We start from the raw sequence: 18,411 nt of genomic DNA on the forward strand, positions 1-18,411 counted from the left end.
CCTTTGCTCCATCACTTGAAAATGGAGGTGAATAAAGCGCTGAGGGGTCCCGGTGCCCGCCGCCCCCCAGTCCGTACCTCACTTTCCGGTAGTCATTTAACTTCTTGTTGATAAGCGCTTGGCTGGCAAAACCGGGGTCCTGGGGGGGCAGAGAGAAGAGGGGAAGGGAGAGCTTGAGCAGCGTGGCCACCAGTGGCCCCAGGCAAGTCCATGCTCTGCCGGGCACCGCGCAGGGCCGGCAGGACCAGGCGAGGGCAGGACAGGGTCCCTGCTGCCCTGAACCAGCCGCTGCGGTGTCCATGGCTCCTTGCCGCGGTGCGGGGGGTCCGAGCCGGCCGCAGACGCTCAAGGACAAGCACGTCCCCACATGGCACGCATGTCTCTGTCTGCCCACGCCAGGCACACCCGCGGCACCACACAGCATCCGAAAACACGCGCCCATCCCTGCGGGACGCTGCCCACATGGTCCTGCCCAGAAGCACCGCAGCCTCAGTGGGTGCCCAGACAGCTCCACGTGCTCCAACCTGGCAACATCTTCCCTGTGCTGGTGCTGCCGGCTACGCCAATTCCCTGGCACCCTCCAGTGCCACAGAGAACCAGAAACCGCTCCAAGCTCAACGCACCCTCCAGGGCCGGAGCCTGCCACAACACTGGCATGATCACTGCAACCAAACGAGGCCACCATGGCCATCCCAGCACCACGGGGAGACGGCACGCAGCCAGCCCAGCGCCGGCACAACCAGCACGGCACCGGCACATCCAGGCTGGCAGATCATCCTTTGCTGGAGCCCATGGCCCCGGGAAGCAGCTCTCCCACCTCAGACCCGAGCAACTCATTGCACAGAGCATGGCTGCCTGGCGAGGGCTCAGCCCTGACCCAGCACCAGCCCCACGCAGACACCACGCGTGACACTCGCAGGGATCTCCCTGACAAATCTCTCTCCATCAGACACAACAACCGCGGCAGAGCCACGTGCGCTCCTCTCCCATCAAACGCCGCCGGCCGATCCGGTACCGACCCTGCCAGGAAGCACCGGTGCAGCACATGGAGAACCGAGCCACCGAACAACCTGGTACAGCACATGGAGAACTGTGCCACCGAGCACCCCGGTACAGCACACAGAGAGCCGTGCCACCGAACACCCCAGAGCCGCATTCTTCTTGGACACAGCGATGACCGCGAGTCCCTGTGCACCCCTGGGAGCACGGCAGGGGACCGGCGAGCCCCACTGCGCCCGGCTGCGCAGGAGCCGGCCGTGGCCTTTGGGGAAGCAGCACAAGGCAAAGAGCCGGAGAGAGCCGAGGCGGTTAGTGCCGGGAGAGCCAGAGGCAGCCGGGAGCCCCATGTGGCTCTCACCTCGCCCTCGGCCTTGCTGTTCTCCCTGATGACTTTGATCCAGGCCAGCATGTCTTCCCGATCCTCTGCCTGAAAGAGATATTCACAGAAGTCAGCGGTCGTCAGGCGGAAGACGTGCTTCCTCTTGGTCTCGCTGTAGGAGATGTCCACCAGGCACGCTCGGATGCTGATCGGCGGCTCCTCCTCACCTGGGGCCGGGGCGCAGGTCACCGCCTCCCGCCTGTCCTTGCACAGGTACAGCGAGTGGGTGCGCAGCACGGCGAAGACGCGCTTCCACTGCCGGATGCCTCCACCGACCTTCTGCGGGGAGAAGGGACGGGGCACGGGGCTCAGGGATGCTCACGGACCTCAGGGATGGTACACGGGGCTCAGGGATGCTCATGGACCTCAGGGTTGGTACACGGGGCTCAGGGATGCTCATGGAGGGTACATGGGGCTCAGGGATGCTCATGGACCTCAGGGATGGGACATGGGGCTCAGGGATGCTCATGGACCTCAGGGATGGGACATGGGGCTCAGGGATGCCCAAGGACCTCAGGGATGGGACACAGGGCTCAGGGATGCTCATGGACCTCAAGGATGGTACATGGGGGCTCAGGGATGCCCAAGGACCTCAGGGATGGGACACAGGCTCAGGGATGCTCATAGACCTCAGAGATGGGGCATGGCCCTCAGGGATGGGACACGGGGCTCAGAGATAGGACCCCAGGGATGGGACACAGGGCTTAGGGATGGGACACAGACCCCAGGGATGCTCATGGTGGGGAGCATCCACATCACCGGCCAGGCTCAGTGCTCAGAGATGCTCATGGTGAGGAGTATCCACAGCATTGGGTGGGTTTTGCGGGGGACACCCGCCTACCTTCCCCTTTTTGGTGAGGATCTGCTTGCAGTGGAGCCAGCCCTCCTTCCTCACGGCGCTGAACGGGACATCCGAGAGGTCGGAGGTTGAGTGTCTTTTAGAACGGGCGTCTTCGGACGTGCCAAGGCTGTCCAGAGACTGCGGGAGGGACCGGAGGGGATGGTTGGGACGATGCCATCAGCATCACCTCACTGCCACTGCCCCAGCCAGGCAGAGCAACCCCTGGGCTGGGGGGCACCCCCAGGACCCCACAACATCTCACAACGCTCACCCCATCAGTGAAGAAGCTCCTCAGCATGCGGAGGCTGGGGACCCGGCTGGGCATCCTCCTGGGGGGGACAGCAGCCCCCGTGAGCGGGGTGGTGGGGACAGGGGCTGTGCAGTGAGGGGACTGGGAGCAGGGGGGGTCCAGCCCTACCTGAGGATCTTCCCCTCATCCCGAAATGCGTTCAGACCATCGTCGCAGGACTTGGAGCGCTCGGTGGTGATGGCCAGGAGGTAGGAGGAGCGGCGCCCGGCCCTGATGCTGCCTGGGGGGGGACATGGGTAAAGCACACGCTGCTCAGCTCTGGGGCTGGAGGGGCTGTTCCTGCCCATCCTCCATCCCCGCAGACCCCCTGTCTGAGCCCCCCCAGCACTTACTGCAGTCCTGGGAGTAGTGGCGGCTCAGGGCGAAGGCAAAGGTGGGCGAAGGGGGGCTGGTGGCGACAGCGGGGGCCGAGTTCATGGCACTGGAGACCACCGAGGAGGCAGGGACATGCTTGGCCTTCAGGTCGATGCTGGGGCTGGTGGGTTCGTCTGGGGTGGGGGGACAACATTGCAGGAGGGGTTGGGACAGGACATGGGGACTAAGTCCCTGCTGGGAACCCCCCCTGGTGCTTTTTGGTGGGTTTGCAGGTGTCTGGTATGGAGGACACACTCCTGTCCCCCCAGCAAAGCCAAAGCATCAGCCTCCCCCGTCCTCTCCCTCCCCGGCATGGGACTTGCCAACCCCCCCTCCTGGAGCAGCCGCCCCCGAGCCCCCCGACTCACCGATGAAGGGGATGGACGCCAGGGAGTCCTCAGGGGCTGCTAACGGAGCCACGTGCCGACCTGTCCGCTCGGCCACTGGCCTGTCCCCTTTGCCAGCAGCCGGGGGGGGGTCACAAATGTCCGTCTCCTTCATCCCCTCGGTGAAGACAAAGTTCATCTGCCGCAGTGGGGGCGGCATCTTGCGTCCCGTGGGCGGCTTCTGCCGCAAAACCACCTCTTCCCTCCGCTCCTCGGGCTGCTCGGGCACCCGGCTGCTCTCAGGACGCTGCTCCGGGGGCGCGCTGGGGACTGGCTGGGGACCAGTGGCTGGTGGCATGGCGGGGACCACCCTCTCCGGCCGCGGTGAGATGCTGAAGGTGGGAAGGCCACCGAAAGCCGGGTCGCGGAAGGACAGGGCGTGCAGCAGCCCGGTGCGGCGCTGGAAGGATGGGCTGTAGCTGCGGTACCCGATGTATCCGGAATCGTCGGCGCTCGGCAGGTTGGGATGCGACGGGTGCTTCTGCACAGGCACCGGCTCCCGCGAGGAGGAGGAGGAAGGCGCGAAGGAGCCATGCGGGACGGGGTGGGCGGCGGCAGTGCCGGTGGCCCTGCAGCCCCTCTCGGGCGGCCAGGCAGAGCGGTCCAGGCGGGCGGCAAGCAGAGCGCCGGGCTCCAGAGCCTCCATGGAGCGCCCGCAGCGGCCCAGGTGATGGTGGGAGCGGGCACGGGGCGCCCAGCCCTCGCGGGGGGGCTGCAGCAGGGTGTCGTGCGAGGCGCTGTGTGGCCACCCCCGGGGGGTCGCTCCGGAGCCCCCCAGGCGGTCCTGGGATACACTGCGGTGCCGGGGGGGCATGGCATGCCGCCGCTCCTCCGAGGAGCTGCGCCGCGGCTCCTGGCTGCAGAACCAGCGGGACAGAGCCTGCTGGCATTCTTGGCGGCCCGGCACCCTTCCTGCTGTGTCCCGGGGGGGGCCCGACAGCCCCCCCACACCCTCCTTGAAGCCGCAGTGAGTCCGGTGCTCCGGGAGATGCTTGGGGTAGCAGGCCGGGGGGACCCCATAGCGGTCGGGCAGCGAGGATGCGACTGAGGATGCGACGTTGCCGGGGCAGCCGGTGCGGGAGAAGGAGCCGGGGGGGCCATGGGGGGCAGTGGGGCGTGGGGGGGGCCCCCCGGGTGGCGGCTGGTCGGGGCGGTGCGCGGGGCTGCCCCCCCCATCGCTGCGGGTGCTGGCGAGCGCGGCAGGGCCAAGTGGGGACGAGGGGGCACGGGGGTCCAGCGGCTGGCCAGGGGGGGGCTCGGCACCCCGCGTCTGGAAGGGGTAGGTCTTGCGCGGGTAGCAGATGGGGGGGGGCTCGGGGATGCTCTGTGCCCCCCCAGAGTACGGCTCATTGCCCTTTAGGTAGGCATCCTGTGAATACGCCTGTGGGGGGACAAGGGGGTTAGGGTGGGGGGGCCGGAGCCATAAGGCAGGTGTGGGGGGTGCTGCCCACACCCCCCAACAAACCCCCCATCAGAGTGAGCTGGGCAGGGCTGCAGCCCCCCCACATCCCACTTTCCTATGGGGCACCCCCAGCACTGAGAAATGCCGCCCCCCCCTTCCCTCCCCTCCTTCCAAAATACCCCGGCACGGCCCCATCTCCCTTCTCCCCCTTCTCACTTTTCACTGACTCCACACCCGGGGGATCCTCAGAACCTGGGACGGGCACAGACGTGTGACCCCCGCTTTGCTGGGGCACTAAGACCCCCCCAGCCTCATGGGAGCGAGTGCCCAGGGTGGGGACCCAGAGCAACTCACCCTCCAGCTTTGCCCAAGGACTCCCCCACGCCAAAAAACAGGGGCTACATCCCCCAATCCTTCCTGTCCTGGCCCCTAAAGTTCATCTGTTTCTGCACCCTTTGCTGCTCCAGGGATGCTGCTCAGTCCCCAAATGTCCCCAAGTGTCCCCAGCAATATAGGCCACCCTCACCCAAGGCGCGGGAGGAGCATGGGCAGTGACAGAGCAGCCCCCCAGGTTTGGGTGGTCAGGAACACCAGGACAGCCACACTGGGGGACCCTGGGCACAGCCCCGTCCCCAGCACACTCACCAGCTGAAGGATGTCCTCGTCCTTGGGCATGATGGCGAGCTCCAGCACATCGTCACTGCAGGGACAGGGAACAGGGGGGTCAGTCCCTGCCTGTCCCCAGCAAGGAGATGAACGTCCCTGTCCCCAGTGACAGTCACAGTGTGTCACCACCTGCCCCTGCTCCCCTGCGGCACCGTTGCCTGCGGGCGCCCAAGTGACTCACGGCTCCTGCCAGCCCTGGTGACAGCCAGGGGAAAGTGCCTGCTGTGACATGTCCCCTTTGTGTCCCCTCCCCACACTGGGGACTCACCTGTTCTGGATCAGTGCGATGACCTGCGAGTAGGTTTTCCCGATGATGCTCTCACCATTCACCTTGACCAGCCGGTCCCCTACGGAGCAGGGGGAGAAGACAGTGTCACCGCAGGTGAGTGGGGATGTGGTGGCACTTAGCTGTCCCTGTGGCGGCTCACAGCAGGGTTTGAACACGGCCAGGGGCAGAGTCAAGTCCTGTGGGGACCCCAAAGCCAACCCAACCCATGGGGTCCCCAACTCTGCTCTGAGGGATGAGAGAGCAGGGAGACGGGGGACAAGAAAAGAGATAATGCAAGATAAAGAGCAGAACAAGCAGGAGAGACCCTGGCAGAGCATGACGTGTGTCCCCAAGCAGCCTGGACCCCCCCTGGCCCCCAGCTCCCCCATGTCCCTGCTCACCGGTGCGCAGCCCAGCCTGGTGAGCCGGCCCGTCCTCCCGCACGCTCTTCACAAAGATGGTGTCCATGGGCTCCAGGCGGCTCCGGGGGGGACCTGCTGCCCGGGGACAGAGGGTCAGGAACACAGCTGGGCCCGCCCCATGGCAAGAAGCACGTTTGTCCCCTCGTGGTGCCCACCTCGTGTCCCCAAGCCCCTCCACCCACACTCAGGACCTGCAGAGCATCAGTCCTGCCCTGGGCAAACCCTGCTCAGGTCACCCCATGTCACCCCCAGCGTGGCTGCAGCCACCATCCTTTGCAAGAACAAATGTCACCGGGTGCTGCAAAAAACCTGAGGGTTGGGGGGTGGTGGATGGATGGTGACAACAAGGGATGCTGAACCCCCGGGGGCCTCCTGGAGCGAGGCCAGTTTTGCCGCCCCAGCCCTGACGGACACTGGGTGACAGGTCTGGCTGTTGTCACCTGCATCCAGCCCGGCCGCCAGGGACGGCAGCCCCGGTGCCTCATCATGCTGCCGGCGTGACAATCCGTCCTGACACCTTCACATTCACTCACGTCACCCTCAGCCGCCGGCAGGGCTGTGTCCCTGTCCCCAAACACCCCGTGCGGGGACACCAGAGCTTTGGGACAAGCCCCCTTGGGCGTGAGGTCCAGCAAACGTCCCAAGGGCTTTGGGGACACCAAGCCCGTCTGCCATGCCAAGTGCCACCAAAGCACTGTGCTGCTTCACCACCAGCTAATACTTTGGGCCGTGGTGTCAGCAGAGATGGTGACAATGTCCCCACACACCCACTGAGACCTGTGACACCCCCTGTGTGGGGGTCCCCATCGCGGCACAGCGCTGGTGCTCACCTGCTCGGTTCCCATTCTCCTCCTCCTGCTGAGAGAAGAGATAAAAAACTACTTAATTGGGTGGCTGAGCCATGGCAGCCGTGGCAGGGGGACCAGGAGGGGACAGGGAAGGGACCAGGAGGGGACCAGGATGGGGTTGGAGGGTGCCAGCCCCACCAAGGCCCTGGAAGGACCTGCGTGTCCCTCTGGCCTCCGCAGCCCCAGCTAAAATTACCTCCTGACACCGGATCCACCAGGACCCACCACCCCAAAGGGTTTGTCACCCCACCTGCTGTCCCTGGTGGGGGACACGAACTCGGCTCCAGCCAAGGGGTTTCACCAGCCCCCAGTGGGCTCGGGGCAGCGGGGACAAGACCCGATGTCCCCACGGTGGGCAGGTCCCTCCGGGGTGCTGGGAAGGGACTTGTCTGCACCCCGGTGTGACAGGGGGACATTCCCAGCGATGAGGAAGAGGAGGGGGCTGAAGGCATCTCAGGGGCAGGAAGGAAAAGCCACATCCCATGGCCTTGGTACATGAGGGGCTGCTGCAGCGTCCCAGCAGGAGCGTGGGGACACCGAGGGTCCCTGGGGACATGGACTCCAGCCCATCCCTGCACCTCCTCACCCTGCGGCACCCAGAGCCCTTCCCAGCCTGCAGGGCAGCCCAGGGCTGGGTGCGGCGGTGCCGGAGCGCGGCGCGGTGAGCGCGGTGCTGCCGTCACGCTCCCTGCTGAGTCAACCCCACCGAAACTCAGCCCCCGGACCTGGCTGCCCGCCGGCACCCACGGGTGCTGCGCCAGCCGCGCCCTGCACCGCCGGCCTCTGCTCCACCGGCTGCCGCGAGCGATTCCCAACCCTTTCCCAAGAGCATCTGCAGCTCCCGGCGCTGATCCGGCTCCTTCCCACGCAGCCCCGGTGCCCCCGCCCTGGCGGGGCTCAGCCCGGTGCCGCGGGGCACGATCGGTCCCTCGCTCCTGGGGGGTGGCTGAGGGACCTGGGGGGCTCAGCTGGGGAACAGGAGGATGGGGGAGACCAGCCCCAGGCACCCCAACATGGCAGGTGATGGATGGTCCACTCAATGTCTCTTCAGACCCCCCTGCGCATCCCCAGCATCCTGCACCCACCCACGGCACCTTGGAGCCCTAGGGGTCCCCACAGCCCCCCCAGCTCCCAGCCCTACCTTGGTGGTGGAGTGTATTGCCGACTCGGGGGGGTAGACGATGAAGTGGCGGAGGGTGAAGCCGAACCCCCCCTGCGAGCTCTTCCGTAGCACCAGCGTCTTGGGGCCCACCCAGGGGAAAGTGCCCTCGGGGGGCACGTTGGCATTTGGGGACACCCCATCTCTCCGGCCCGGTGTTGGCTGTGGGGAGCGAGGAGGAAGATGTCACTTCTGGGGTGGGAGGTGTAGGTGGTCAGGACCCCCCCACCAGCCCCCTAAAATCTGAGATCTGCCCAAAAAGCTGCTCTGCCCTCCTCCCAGCTGAAATTCCAGCCCCCCACCAGCATCCCCTGGGACTCCTCACATGGGACCTTTTGGGAGAAGATGAATGGAAAGGAAATAAGAAAAAGAACGAGAAAAAATAAAGGGAAACGGAAATGAGCTGTGCCTGGGGGTCTGGATGAGACCCAGCAGGATGGGGGAGAGATGGGGGAGTTGGGGACAAAAGGTCGGTCCCCTTCCGATGACGCCACGGTGACAACCTCGGGCAAGCAGCGGGATGAGCGATGCTGCCCAGGGCAGGGACCTGGCACTGGCCAGGCTCTGGCAGGGGACAATGCCAGGAGCAACAGATGGGACAGAGGGACGGGAGGGACAGAGGGACGTGGCTCCATCCTGGTGTCTGGAGGGGGAGCAGGGCTGCGGTGAAGCCAGCGCAGCCACCAGCATCTCACGTCACCAGGAGGGACAGCAGAGTCCTGACACCTCAGCAGGGCTTGGGGGGGTTTAGCACAGCCCCAGTGAACAATGTGGCTGCACATCTGGCTGCACATCTGTCTGTGAACATCTGCAGCCCCACAGTCCTGCCCAGTGCCCCGGCAGCACCAAACTCTGCTAAAAACCGGAGAAACCGGCAACTTGGGAGCGGGCAGGGACAGGCGGGAAGGGACCCGCCAGGATCCTGCCCATGGGGCGTCTCCAGTGGAGTCGGCCCATCCCGGGGCGAGGGTGTTAAAATTCAGGCGCTGTCTGGGTCGAAGCGCTGGATGGGGAGCGGGGAGGGGACAGGGGACACACAAAGGGACAAGGCACAAAAAGCCTTTGTCTGTGGCTGTGCTGAGCTGGGCCTTTTTGCTGCCGGGGGGTGAATCTGATGGCAGTTTGGGGGGGCGGTGCCCGTGCCGGCACGTCCTGCATAGGGCCCCGGGGTCCCGTCCTCATGAAAATGGGGGTCCCATTCCCCTAGGAACAGTGTCCCCATGGTGAGGGCGCAGCTATGGCACCGTATCCATGGCACAGCACCCACCAACCTGCTCCATCACCACCCAGGGGGGGTACAAGCGCTTTGTGTGCTCACAGCCACCCCAAAACACACAGAGTCGTGATGCCCCAAATCCTCACACAGTTGAGCCGAGAAACCCCATATACCAGCACCACATGGGGGGCAAAGAGCCCCTAAACCCTCTCCCCATGACCCAAAACCAGATGGCAACGGGCACCCTGTGCTCCCTTGGGGACCCCCCCATCCCTTTGCCTCGGGGGACAGGAGCGTCCCGGCGCCTGTCCCCATCTGCGCCCTCCATTGTGTTGCCCGCCGGCTCGCCGGATTATTTTTAAGCTGACAGCTGAATGTGCCCCGCTGATTTTAACCGGCACCGACAAGCCCTCGGAGACGGGAGGATCGGTGGAGGCAGCACCCGACCTGCAGGGATGGGGACGTGTCCCTTGTGTCACGGGCGCGCCGGAGCCGTGGCCACGGCTCCGGCGCGCCCGTGACACAGGGGACACGTCCCCCAGCTGTGGTGGTCCCGCTGTGGGCTCACACATTTGTCCCCAGCACCCCATCCCCTCCTCCATCACGAGGTCCTCGTCACCCAACAAAAATGTCACTGTGCCACCATGGGGACACAGATAGATCTCCCCGCTGTCTCATTCCTGCAGAGCAAAAGGGTCTTTTCCCCGCTGGGGGGCAGGATTCGTGTTGTCCCCTCGCCAGGTGCATCCCCAGCACTGCAGGAGCCTGGACCCCTGACCCAGCACTGGAGGGGACAAAGGGGACAACATACCCCTGACCCAGCACTGGAGGGGACAAAGGGGACAACACACCGCTGTGACACCCCCAGCACTGCCCCAAAACACCCCCCGCAGCAGGGGAGCCCCCACATCCCCTGCAAAGCATCAAAGCATCCCACCCCCCATCCCATGCAAAGCATCCCCCCAAACCGTGACACCCAGCATTTGGCTCTCACCCGGCGGCACTTGTCGGAGCGGGGGGCCAGGCGGGGGGCCGGGGGCCGGCGCTGCTCCGGGGGGGGCCCGGCGTGGCGGTGCAGGGTGCTGAGCCGGATGCAGCGGGGCTCGGGGGAGCTGCAGTCCACCCCCACGGCATGTTCCCAGCGCCAACCCGCTCGCTCCACGCTCCACAGCCCCCTCCTCACCACCGCGCTGGGGGCCGGGGGGGGACCCCGCAGTGGCCGCCGGGACCCCTGCGCCCCTCCACCTGCACTCTGCTCCACCATGGGGGTCCGGGTCCGGCGAGTGCGGCGCAGCGGGGTGGGCGCTCAGCCATGGGTTCGCAGCCCCCTCCACCGGTTCAGCCCCCCAGTTGCCGGGGGGGCCATGGGGCTGGCAGTGGTTGGCATGGGGGGCAGCAATGGGGCTCCCAGCCCGGCGAGGCTGCACACGGACACGCTCGATCCAGCTGCTTGTGCACACCCCGGCGAGAAACACAGTGAGACGGGCGGCAGCTGCACCCCAGCCGGCTGCTGGGGGATGGAGGGATGGACAGAGCGAGGGTGGGACAGACAGAGGGTGGGATGGATGGATAGAAGGATGGATGCAGGGGCAGAGGGTGGGTGGGATGGAGGGATGGATAGAGGGTAGGATGGATGGATAGATGGACAGAGGGTAGAATAGAGGGTGGGACAGATGGATGGAGGGACAGACAGAGGGTGGAACAGACAGTGTGATGGATGGAGGGCGGGACAGACAGAGGGACGGACAGAGGGTGGGACAGACGGAGAGCGGGTGGCCCCCCCCTGCTCGCAGTGTCACTTTGCCTGGACTTTCTCCTTTCTTTCTTTCTTTCTTCTTTATTTTCAATCCTCCCCCTTCTTCCTCCATCACCCCGGGCAGCATCCCACCCTCTCCGCTTCCTCCTCCCCTCCTCCGGGCCCCTTCCTTCCTTCCTCCGCTCACTCTCCGAAGGGCACCGGGCGATGCTGGGGACAGGGAGGGGACACAGCCTGGGGGTGCAGCCAGTGTCCCCCCGCCCGACTTGCTCAGGAGATGAATCACCACCCGCCAAAACACGGGAAAACCAAGGAAAACGGCGGCACCCCGGTGAGCCCCGCTCAGGGGCTCTGGGTGGGCAGCGTCCCCCTGCCCACCCCCCAAAACACCGCCCGTCCCTGTCCCCACACGGGGGTCCCCTCCGCATTCCTGCCGTGCTGGAGGCCGATGAGCGGCACATGCGGCCACGCCGGGGAAATGCCGGGGAAATGCCGGGCATTGCTGGGATTGCAGCCCCGGGGCCGCCCCGTGTACCGCAGCCCTCCCCCCTCTGCCCCCCACCGCCCCACCAGCAGGACCAGTTCACCAGGACCAGTTCACCAGTACGATGCCACACACCTGCTCCCTGCAGCCACCAGCTGTGCTGGCACCGACGGGACGGTCCCCAGGGTGCGATGCCACACGGCCCCCGTGTGTCGCGGCAGCACCGCGGCGTTCGGCACGTCCCCAGCATCCACCCTGCCCAAGGTGTCACAGATCTGTCCCAAAACAGCCCCAGGGGGCTGGCTCGACTGGCTTGGTGGCAGCTGTGTCCCCAGGGACATCCCAGCGCACCCCGTGACACCATCCCAGTGCCTCTGAGGGGACAAACTGGGACGGGGAGACGTGGGAGCCAAATCCCTGCCACTGCCTTCCCCTGGGGCCACCTCAGCGTCACCCGCGGTGTGTGCCAGCACTGTCCCATGGCAGCAGCCCTGGGGACAGGCATGTCCCAGCAGGCAGAGCCGCCCGGGCAGCGCGGCGGGGCTGGCACAGCTGTCGGTGCCCAGGGGGGCTTCGCTTTCCTGCAGAATGGGGAGAGACACAACCTGCGGTGAGGGGGCTGGCCTGGCCCGAGGTGCCGGTGACACCAGCAGCCTTGGGGACAGCGGGTCTCATCCTGTCACCTCCACCTTTCCCAGCAGCACTGAGCAAGCGGCAGGAGCTGCCCCAGCAGCCTGGTGGGACAGGGGATGGCTGGAGAAGGGGTCCCCAGCCCCAGGGGGTGTCAAGGGGAGGACGGGCCCCGGGATTGTTCCCAAAGCGGGAAAGGTCAGGCGGCGTTGGCGAGGGCAGATTCCACCACGAGGAATGCGAGCGCGCCTGGCCGCCCTCCAACAGCCCTGCTGTTGTGCACAGGAGTGTCCTAAATCCGCAGCCAAACAGGAGCGAGGGGGCCGGCGGCGCTCCCGGCATGCACCGCCACGGCGCAGGCGTGGGGACACGGGGACACGCGGCCACACGGGACGCAGGGCCTTCTGCCGGCACCCCCAAACCTGCCAGGGAAACTGAGGCACGGGGGGGGCCGTGCCAAGGCAGCACTGCCTTTACCAGAGATCATGTACCGATGTCACCCCATGGCAGCTGCTCCCAGAGCTCTGCCACCCTGGTGACACCCCCAGTGGTCCCAGCTGGGGAGTGCCACCCCCACACCATGTCCTGGCCCCCGGGTGTCCCTGCCAGCGGGGCCATTGCAGCCCCTGGCACGCGGTGAGGATAACGTCACACTGGGCAGAGGGACAGAGGGACAGGCAGCTGTCGGTGCTGCCACCACCACAGCATCCCAGGCTTGTCCCCAACCTCCCTCCTCCGGTACCGTGTTCCCTGCGGGAAGGAGGTTTCTCCATCACGGAGCCGGCAAGGCCAGGGGGGGACAACCACTAATCCCCCCCGAACAGCAAGCTGAGATTAGGGTCAGAAAAATGAGGTTTTAATAGGATTTTCAGGGAGGAGAAAGCCATGTGGAGACAATAACCCGTTTCCAGCCCTTATACGGCAAAACTGCTGCTGCTCCCACCTGCGGCAGGTCCCGGTGGGGACAGAGGGTCCCACCTGTGTCCCCTGGTCCCAGCCAGCATTCAGGGGGACAGCACCCCGAGGGGAGCAGAGACCTATGCTCAGCAGTGGGCAGGGGCTGCCTGCACCCCCCGCACCCTGGGCAGAGCAGGGATGTGGGGACCAGCCCAGGGGACGCAGCGGCAGTTTATTGGGGGGCAGCATCCCGGTGACAGCGCTGGGCAGCGCGCCCGGCCGTGCCCCCACCCTCGGGATTACCACCCCGCAGGAGAAAGCATTTTAATTCTCTTTAACACAAACCAGGGCGGAGGAGCTTTGCAGCTCAGCAGGGATTTGGGGGAAGCACTTGCTTGCACACAGCCCGTGCGTGTCCCCCCGTCCCCCAGGACACCCTGTGTCCCCTGGAGAGCCTGGGACAGGAGCAGCAACACCTCAGGATGGAGAGAAACCCTCCAGGTGCCTCCCAACAACCCACATTAGAGTCATCTGCCTGGCTGGAGACCCCGACCCACATCCCCATCACCCAAAGGAGGGAGGTGACACTGCCCAGGTGACACCAAGGTGACACTGAGCCAAGCGCCAAAGTGAAGCAAAGCCACAGGAGGAGCCGCAAAGTGGCTCCTTGACATTCCCCCCGCTCCGTTTTGGGTGTTAACTCGGGGAAGGAAATCGCCGTGTTCCTTCCCAACGCCAACATTTATCTTGACAGCGTCCCCTTCACAGCCCCGGTGTCACCCCAGCGGGGTCACCGCTTGGCTCTGTCCCCTCCCAGCCGCATCGTGACCACACTGAGCTCCCTCCTGGCAGTTCCGTGACAGGGACACCAGCCCTGGTGACACGGGACTCTCGTTCCTGCCCAGCCCAGGGGTCACCGGTGCCACACGGAGAGAAATTTGGGAACGTGGCCAGAGAGCCTTGTCCCCTCTCCTGACCTTGTGTCACCAGGCTGCCAGCCCTGGAGCCACCGTGGCTCCCCGGCCACACCGGCATCCCCAGTCAGGCAGGATCACCCCCGTCACAGCCATGCCGGTAACCGCGACACAGCCCGATGCCACCGCATCGGTGCGAGCATGTCCACATGGCTCCTGCCCACGCTGCCGCCTCACATGCCACCCACGCTCACGGCCTCACATCACGATACCGGGGCAGGACACGGCTTTGGCTTTACCACCCCCAACACCTAGCGCCACGCTCTGCCCCTGAGAGCTCAACGGAGCCCGGTACCCACAGGGACAGACCCCCAGGGCTGGGGAGTGCTCGTGGCACCCCAGGGACGTATCCCAGGGTGGCTAGTGGGGTGTTTGGGGACACCATGTCCCCTGTTAATACAGCAGCTCTCTCTGGCGCTGACAGTGCCACCATCCCGCGGCAAAGCCCGTGGCCTCGTCCCACATCCCCTGCGCCCCTTGCCCTGGGACCCCAACCCACGTGGCTCATCCCCAACACGTGGGGAAGGTGGCTCCGAGGAGGGGACAAGGGCTGGGGACACGCAACAGAGCTAGGAAACACCGACCCAGAGCAGCACCGATGAGTTTTGCCTCCCAGCCCATGGCAAATGGGACTGGGAGCTCAGTGCCTTCATCCCCAGCTCCTCCTCCTCATTCTCTGCCCTGGCCTAAAGCCGGCGTTATCAGCAGTGAGCCCTAGAAAAGTAACAGGATTCCGTTTCCTGTTTTTCCCATGGAAACCCTCAAATAGAAGCTGGCCTCATTATGGCAATTTTTTGGGTCTCTTTCTTTTTTTTCCAGCCCAGCTAACAATGAGCCATTTCCTCTGGCGGCTCTGAGAGGCACCTTGCGCTCAACTCCCGCTTCTCCGCAGCGGAAAATCCTTATGGGGGAGGCTGGGGGGGCTGCCCGTGCCCCCAGCCCCTGCCCCGCTCATGGCCGGGTGGGCGATGCTGGGATGGGGGCAGCACAAGTGCCAAATCCCGCATCCCTTGCTGACAATAAAGAGCCGAGCAGGGTCCTGAGCCCCCTCCAGCCACAGCGAGGACAGGAGGCGGCTTTGGGGACGCGGCTTTGGGGACAGTTGTGCTCCTGCAGCACCTCCAACATAGACGCCTTAAGCTTGTTCCTGAAATTAGGAGCAGCCCAGCATTTCTCTGCATCCAAAAGCAAGAGGGCCAGCCCATGTCCCATCACCTCCCTGGCCCCACACCTGGGGACATCAGCGTCCCACCGCCGCTGCCACACCAGTCACCGCCAGCCCCGGCAGGGACCACACGTCACCCCAAAAGCGCTGGCACCGCAGCCCAGCCCCCACCGCCGGCTCGCACGGCAGAAAAAAGAGCCCACTATGTGCCACAATAGCACGATTGTCCCCCGGAGCCACCGCGCTCTGTCCCACCCGCCCCAGGGTGCCCCACGCGCTCAGCCCATCAAGGGACCCACTGTTGCCACCGGGGTGGCTGGGGGGGGTCTGGGGGTGCTACCCATGGGGGGCTCCCAGAGCCCCGGTATTCTTCCACCTGGGAAATCAATCTGCTCCGGGCACTGGGGACCCCCCAGCAGAGCCCAAACCTGTTGGGGACGTGGCGATTCCCACCACGGCGGCGGCACCAACCGCGACGCCACGGGTCTTGCGACACGCAGCCGCGTCGGCAGAGGCCGGAGAAGGCAATTAAGGGAAGAACTTAATGAAATCCTGGGGATAAGCAGCTGCGGCGAAGGAGTCAACCGCTCCGGGTGCTTTGAGCCAGCGCCATGGCCAGGAGGTTGGCGGCAAGTTTAAAGCTGGGTTTAAAGCAGGTTTTGGGCCGGGTTTTCGGGAGCAGGCAGCAGGCGCAGCTCGCACGGCCGGCCCCGCCGCTCGCGGCCCAGAGGCAGCCAGGTCGATATTTTCCAACTTGAGAGCTTAAAATAGGTCATGTATCTCCATTCCTTTTTAAAATCAGGTCTTGCCGCCTGCCGAAGACAAACTTGGTTTATTAATGGGACGGCACCGACTTGAAACCTAATCTCGTTGGGTTTTTTTTTTCCCCATTTAATGAGAATAAAAGGCCGTCCCCAGGGCTCAGTGGCTTCCCAAAACAACCCCCTGTCCCAGTGTGTTTTCTCCCAGCAAGTGGCTCCGCATGACCTGGGGACAGTCCCCAGTTGGTGGCTCCAAGTGCCCTGGGACCCCTCACCAGGGGTACACAAGCCACCCCCCCAATCCCCAAAAAAAAAGACGGGTCACCAGATGTCCCCTCCCACAGAGACCACGGTCCCCAAGCCCTAAATAACACCCAGTGGCAGTTCCTTGGCAGATGATGGTGACCAGGCAGCGCTGGTGGGGGGGTCGGACACATCACCCAGCAGTGTCACCTCCCTGGCACAAGCGGCGGGTGCCAGAGCCACCACGCGTGACCCGCAGCAAGGTTAAAACCTTGGCGGTGGTGGGGATGGGGCCCTCGGCGTGGCCGGGGAGCCGCGGCTCCCGAAAGGCGCGCGGTGGCCAGCGGGACCGGCGTGGCACGGCACCGCGTGTCCCAGCCCGCCGCGTTCCGCGCTTGCGAGGCAGGATTGCGAGGCAGGATTGCGGCAGCGGCCGCGAGCACAGGCTTTTCCTGTCTTTCAAGTTCAGGGTTCAGAAAGAAAGAACAAAAAGAAAAGGCATGAAGAAACTCAATTTGCCAAGCAGGGCTGGTAAATAGGGACGGAGGCAGCGGCCACGTGGGGACGAGGGCAGTGGCCACCGGCCAAAGGGTTGGGGACGGTGGGGCACGGCCCCTGCCACGCAGCCCCAGGGCGGCCGGCTGGCGGGATTTCTGCTTACACGGCACAAAATCCTCGCTGGAGGATTGCGAAGCGTCTTCCTCACCACCATCCTCCCCGGGGGAGGCAGCGAGGGGTTAAACAAACCCTCCCGAGTCCCCCAGTGCCACATGTCACCCAGCAAACAGGGCAAAGCCCCCAAATCAATGCGCTTCCCCCCAGAAGAGCACGTTTCACCCCAAAATGCAGCAGAAGAGCAGATCTCAAGAGGCTTCAACCCCCACCCCCAAAAATCCAAGCCCCAGCGCTCAGCGGTATAGAGTAAGCATTGAGGAATCTGAAGAGAAACCATGATTAATGCTCAGCCGCTGGGACGAGCAGCACTCCTCATATCTGAACCATTTCGCACACCCCAATTAATCCTTTGAGGCCGGTTATTAGCCCCATGGCCGGGCTGGGGAAGCTGAGTTCAAATAACCAGGAACTGAGGAACAGAGGCCGAATTCAGCTCTGGGGCGAGGACGTGCAACCTCTGCTCAAATCAGCCGGCACTGTGCCAGCCCGACACCGCGGCCCATGTCCCCACCTCGACGTGTCCCCCACCACCGGATCCCAGCCCCAGGTCCCCCAGCATTATCCCCACCCCAGGCTTTTGCCGGGATTTGGCACAAAATGGGCAGGAAATGAGGTTTTAGGCTGGGCACTGCGCCGCTCCCAGGGGAGACGGGAATCGCCCCAGTAACTCCAGTTCGGCACGGCTGGGCGACGCCGATGCCCATGGCACGGGAGCAGCATCCGCAGCGTGGTGCTGCAAATACCCACGCTGCTTCGAGGCCGAGGGGCCAGACGTGACCTCAAGGGTCTATGGGGACACTGAGGGGACGTCACCCGGCGCCGGGAGCTGGCAGACCTGGCGCAGCCGGAGCCACGAGCCCAGCCTGGAGTTTCGGAGGAAACCCGCGTGGGCGTCTGCGGGTCTGGTTCCGGAGAAGGGGAAGCCCAGCTCCAGTGTTGGATCCAGGCACCTCAGCCCTCCCGCGCTGCCACCATGTCACCCTGGCTGGGCACCGGGCACGAGCCGTCGCAGCCAGCACTGCCCGTGACATGCAGGGGACGGCCGGACCCCTCTGGCCCCGCTGTCCCCAACCCCAGGGTGCCAGGTCTGTCCTGGTCCCGGGTTGCCCGTGGTTCCCTCCGGCATTGCCCAACAACCTGCCAGACCACGGCACCACTAGTATCCCCAGTCCCCGTTCCCCACACCCCCAGTATCTCCCAGGTCTCCCAGTCCCTAGTCCCCTGAGCCCACCGCCTCCCCAGTCCACCCAGTATCCCCCAGTGCCGCTCACCGCGGGTGTGGACGGCGGGATCCCGACCAGGCAGAAGGCGATCCCATTCATCGGGGCGCGGCGACCGGGCTCGGCTCGGTCCGGCCCGGCTTAGCAAGGCTCGGCTCAGCAGGGCGCGGCTCAGCTCAGCGCGGCTTAGCTCGGATCAACCTAATAAGGCGCGGCCCGGTGCGGTGGGGCCCGGCCCGGCCCCGCACGGTCCGGTCCGGCTGGGCTCGGCTCGGTTGGGTTCGGCTCGGGCTGGGCCGGCCCCGGTCGCGGCTCCGCCTCCTCCGGGACCCGCGGCGGCGGGCGGGGGCGGGAGC

General features: G+C 65.3%; 1 protein-coding gene across 7 annotated transcripts in view; it reads right to left on the minus strand.

The window, feature by feature from the left end:
• ARHGAP23 (Rho GTPase activating protein 23) overlaps positions 1 to 18,411 on the minus strand; it is a 30,139-nt gene that overhangs the window by 6,850 nt on the left and 4,878 nt on the right. For 2 of the 7 annotated variants that reach the window (XM_065039672.1, XM_065039669.1), the window contains exons 2-13: positions 8,017 to 8,196; positions 6,858 to 6,885; positions 6,007 to 6,102; positions 5,606 to 5,684; positions 5,317 to 5,371; positions 3,252 to 4,650; positions 2,862 to 3,017; positions 2,638 to 2,749; positions 2,491 to 2,548; positions 2,220 to 2,357; positions 1,358 to 1,657; positions 78 to 139 (exon numbers count right to left, since the gene is read on the minus strand). In XM_065039672.1, coding sequence (XP_064895744.1) covers positions 78 to 139; positions 1,358 to 1,657; positions 2,220 to 2,357; positions 2,491 to 2,548; positions 2,638 to 2,749; positions 2,862 to 3,017; positions 3,252 to 4,650; positions 5,317 to 5,371; positions 5,606 to 5,684; positions 6,007 to 6,102; positions 6,858 to 6,885; positions 8,017 to 8,196 — 2,663 coding nt within the window. Of the gene's footprint in view, positions 1 to 77; positions 140 to 1,357; positions 1,658 to 2,219; positions 2,358 to 2,490; positions 2,549 to 2,637; positions 2,750 to 2,861; positions 3,018 to 3,251; positions 4,651 to 5,316; positions 5,372 to 5,605; positions 5,685 to 6,006; positions 6,103 to 6,857; positions 6,886 to 8,016; positions 8,197 to 10,244; positions 11,430 to 18,106; positions 18,374 to 18,411 lie in introns of those variants that run through there. The other 5 variants (XM_065039670.1, XM_065039668.1, XM_065039671.1 and 2 more) reach the window with 5 other exon arrangements.

This window comes from Columba livia, chromosome 23, assembly GCF_036013475.1.
Source record: "Columba livia isolate bColLiv1 breed racing homer chromosome 23, bColLiv1.pat.W.v2, whole genome shotgun sequence".
Classification (NCBI taxonomy): domain Eukaryota; kingdom Metazoa; phylum Chordata; class Aves; order Columbiformes; family Columbidae; genus Columba; species Columba livia.